The sequence below is a fragment of the Marmota monax genome, unplaced genomic scaffold (assembly GCF_021218885.2).
Source record: "Marmota monax isolate L192 unplaced genomic scaffold, Marmota_monax_Labrador192_F-V1.1 WCK01_AAM20220418_F8-fsc00001, whole genome shotgun sequence".
NCBI classification, from domain to species: Eukaryota; Metazoa; Chordata; class Mammalia; order Rodentia; family Sciuridae; genus Marmota; species Marmota monax.
Window position 1 is genome coordinate 27449706 of NW_026693777.1, and position 1507 is coordinate 27451212.

Below are 1507 nucleotides of genomic sequence, written 5' to 3' on the forward strand. Positions count from 1 at the left end.
ACCATTCACATGTTCCCATTTCCAAAAGTGCTGCTTAGTGGAGAAATCAATTTTAAGTAACAAAAAGATGACATTCCAAGGCACCAGCCTCACCACTGGCAGTGTCCAGGGCACGAGGTTCAGACGAGTTGATTCTACTTACCTTCATTTTTATTGGTGATCTGTGGGGTTCCAGCTCAACGAGTTATCTTCGCTGTCGCTAGAACCGTGGAGAGGGAAGACAGGCACAGAATCAGTCAACAGCGGGGAGCGACCCAGGAAAAGAAAGTAAACAAACGCCAGCGGGGAGGGGCAGAACCCTCAGCAGCCAAAGGAAAAGACCCCCTCGGAGGGCAGCCAGGACGCAGGAGCCGAGAGGGCAAAGAGAATCCCACCGGCGCCAAAGGGCAGCCTGGTCCACCCCGGAGCTCCGCAGCGGCCCACCGCGCCCCCGCCTCGCTGGTCACTTTGATCTGGAATGCTCAACTCCGAGCCCCTGGACTGATCGCCCTGGAAAAGGGCAGGGCACGATCTGGGCTTCCCCGGGTCTTCTAGACGGGCGACCGCCGAGCCTCCACTCAGCCGCCCCCCGGATACCCAGACTTCGTCCCGCGCCCCGCCTCCGCCGCTCGGCCCCCTCGGCCCGCCCCGGGCCCGCGGTGGCGGCAGCGGAGTGTCACGGCGCCATTGCTCTCCTTCCTTCGCTCTGCACCATGTCAGAAGGAGAAGCGCTCCTTCACCCGAAGGGGCAGGGGCGGCGGCCTGCTGCCCGGAGCCGCGAGCTCAAGGGGTGCCCAGCGCAGAGGAGGGGGCTGGGGGGCGGGGAGGAGGAGGGGAGGTGGCCCGGACAGGGTAGGGTGTGGGAGGGGAGGGGAGCCGCACAGCGGCAGCCGCCGCCTCCTCCCGCGCCCGCCTCAACTTTTTGTACAGCCCGGAGAGATACCAGCCACCCAGCCCCTAGCCCCCAGGGTCCTGCCATGGACTTCATAGAGAAGGACGCACCACGGAGTTGGGGGCCGACTCCCCCAAGCAGCCGGCTTCTCACCGCGCGGAAGCAAACTTAGCGGCGCGGCCAGCCCCACAGCCATTTTCCCGGGTAACCGGGGGAAGCGGCCGAGGAGGGGGCTGCCGCGGCGGTTCCTGCAGTTGCTGCCGCTATTCCCTGACTTGCCACTTCTCCTGCGCTCGCTGCACCGCTTGCCTAGCATCTTCCTCCCTTCCTCCAAAGCTTCCAACTGCACCGGGACCCCGCGCAGCAGCACCAGCTGCTACTGCCGCTTAGACCATTCAGTATACCCGCTTCCCTTCTCCCCACCTACCTACTGAGGGTGAAGTGCGAGCTGTCAGCTCTCGAGTCCTCCACCCCACTGATCGCCGTGGGCCCCCGTCCGGGAAACACCACTCCGGGCCGCGGCGGCAGTTCCTGCGCCGGATTCCCCACTCGCCCCGATTTACTGCCACAATCCACCAAATAACAAGCTGTTGAGCAGACTCTCTTCTACACGAACTCCTATTGGCTGCCCATGAC

The 1507-nt window shown here is 63.8% G+C and overlaps 1 protein-coding gene across 2 annotated transcripts in view; it reads right to left on the reverse strand.

Annotated features, from left to right (window-relative positions):
• The window catches only part of Arid4a (AT-rich interaction domain 4A), a 78316-nt gene extending 76875 nt beyond the window's left edge, over nt 1-1441 (reverse strand). The window contains exons 1-2 of one of the 2 annotated variants that reach the window (XM_046461423.2): nt 1299-1441; nt 143-199 (exon numbers count right to left, since the gene is read on the reverse strand). In XM_046461423.2, coding sequence (XP_046317379.1) covers nt 143-148 — 6 coding nt within the window. In that variant the 5' untranslated portion in view covers nt 149-199; nt 1299-1441. The remainder of the gene's footprint in view (nt 1-142; nt 200-1298) is intronic. The other variant, XM_046461424.2, reaches the window with a different exon arrangement.
• Between the last annotated feature and the right edge of the window lie 66 nt (nt 1442-1507).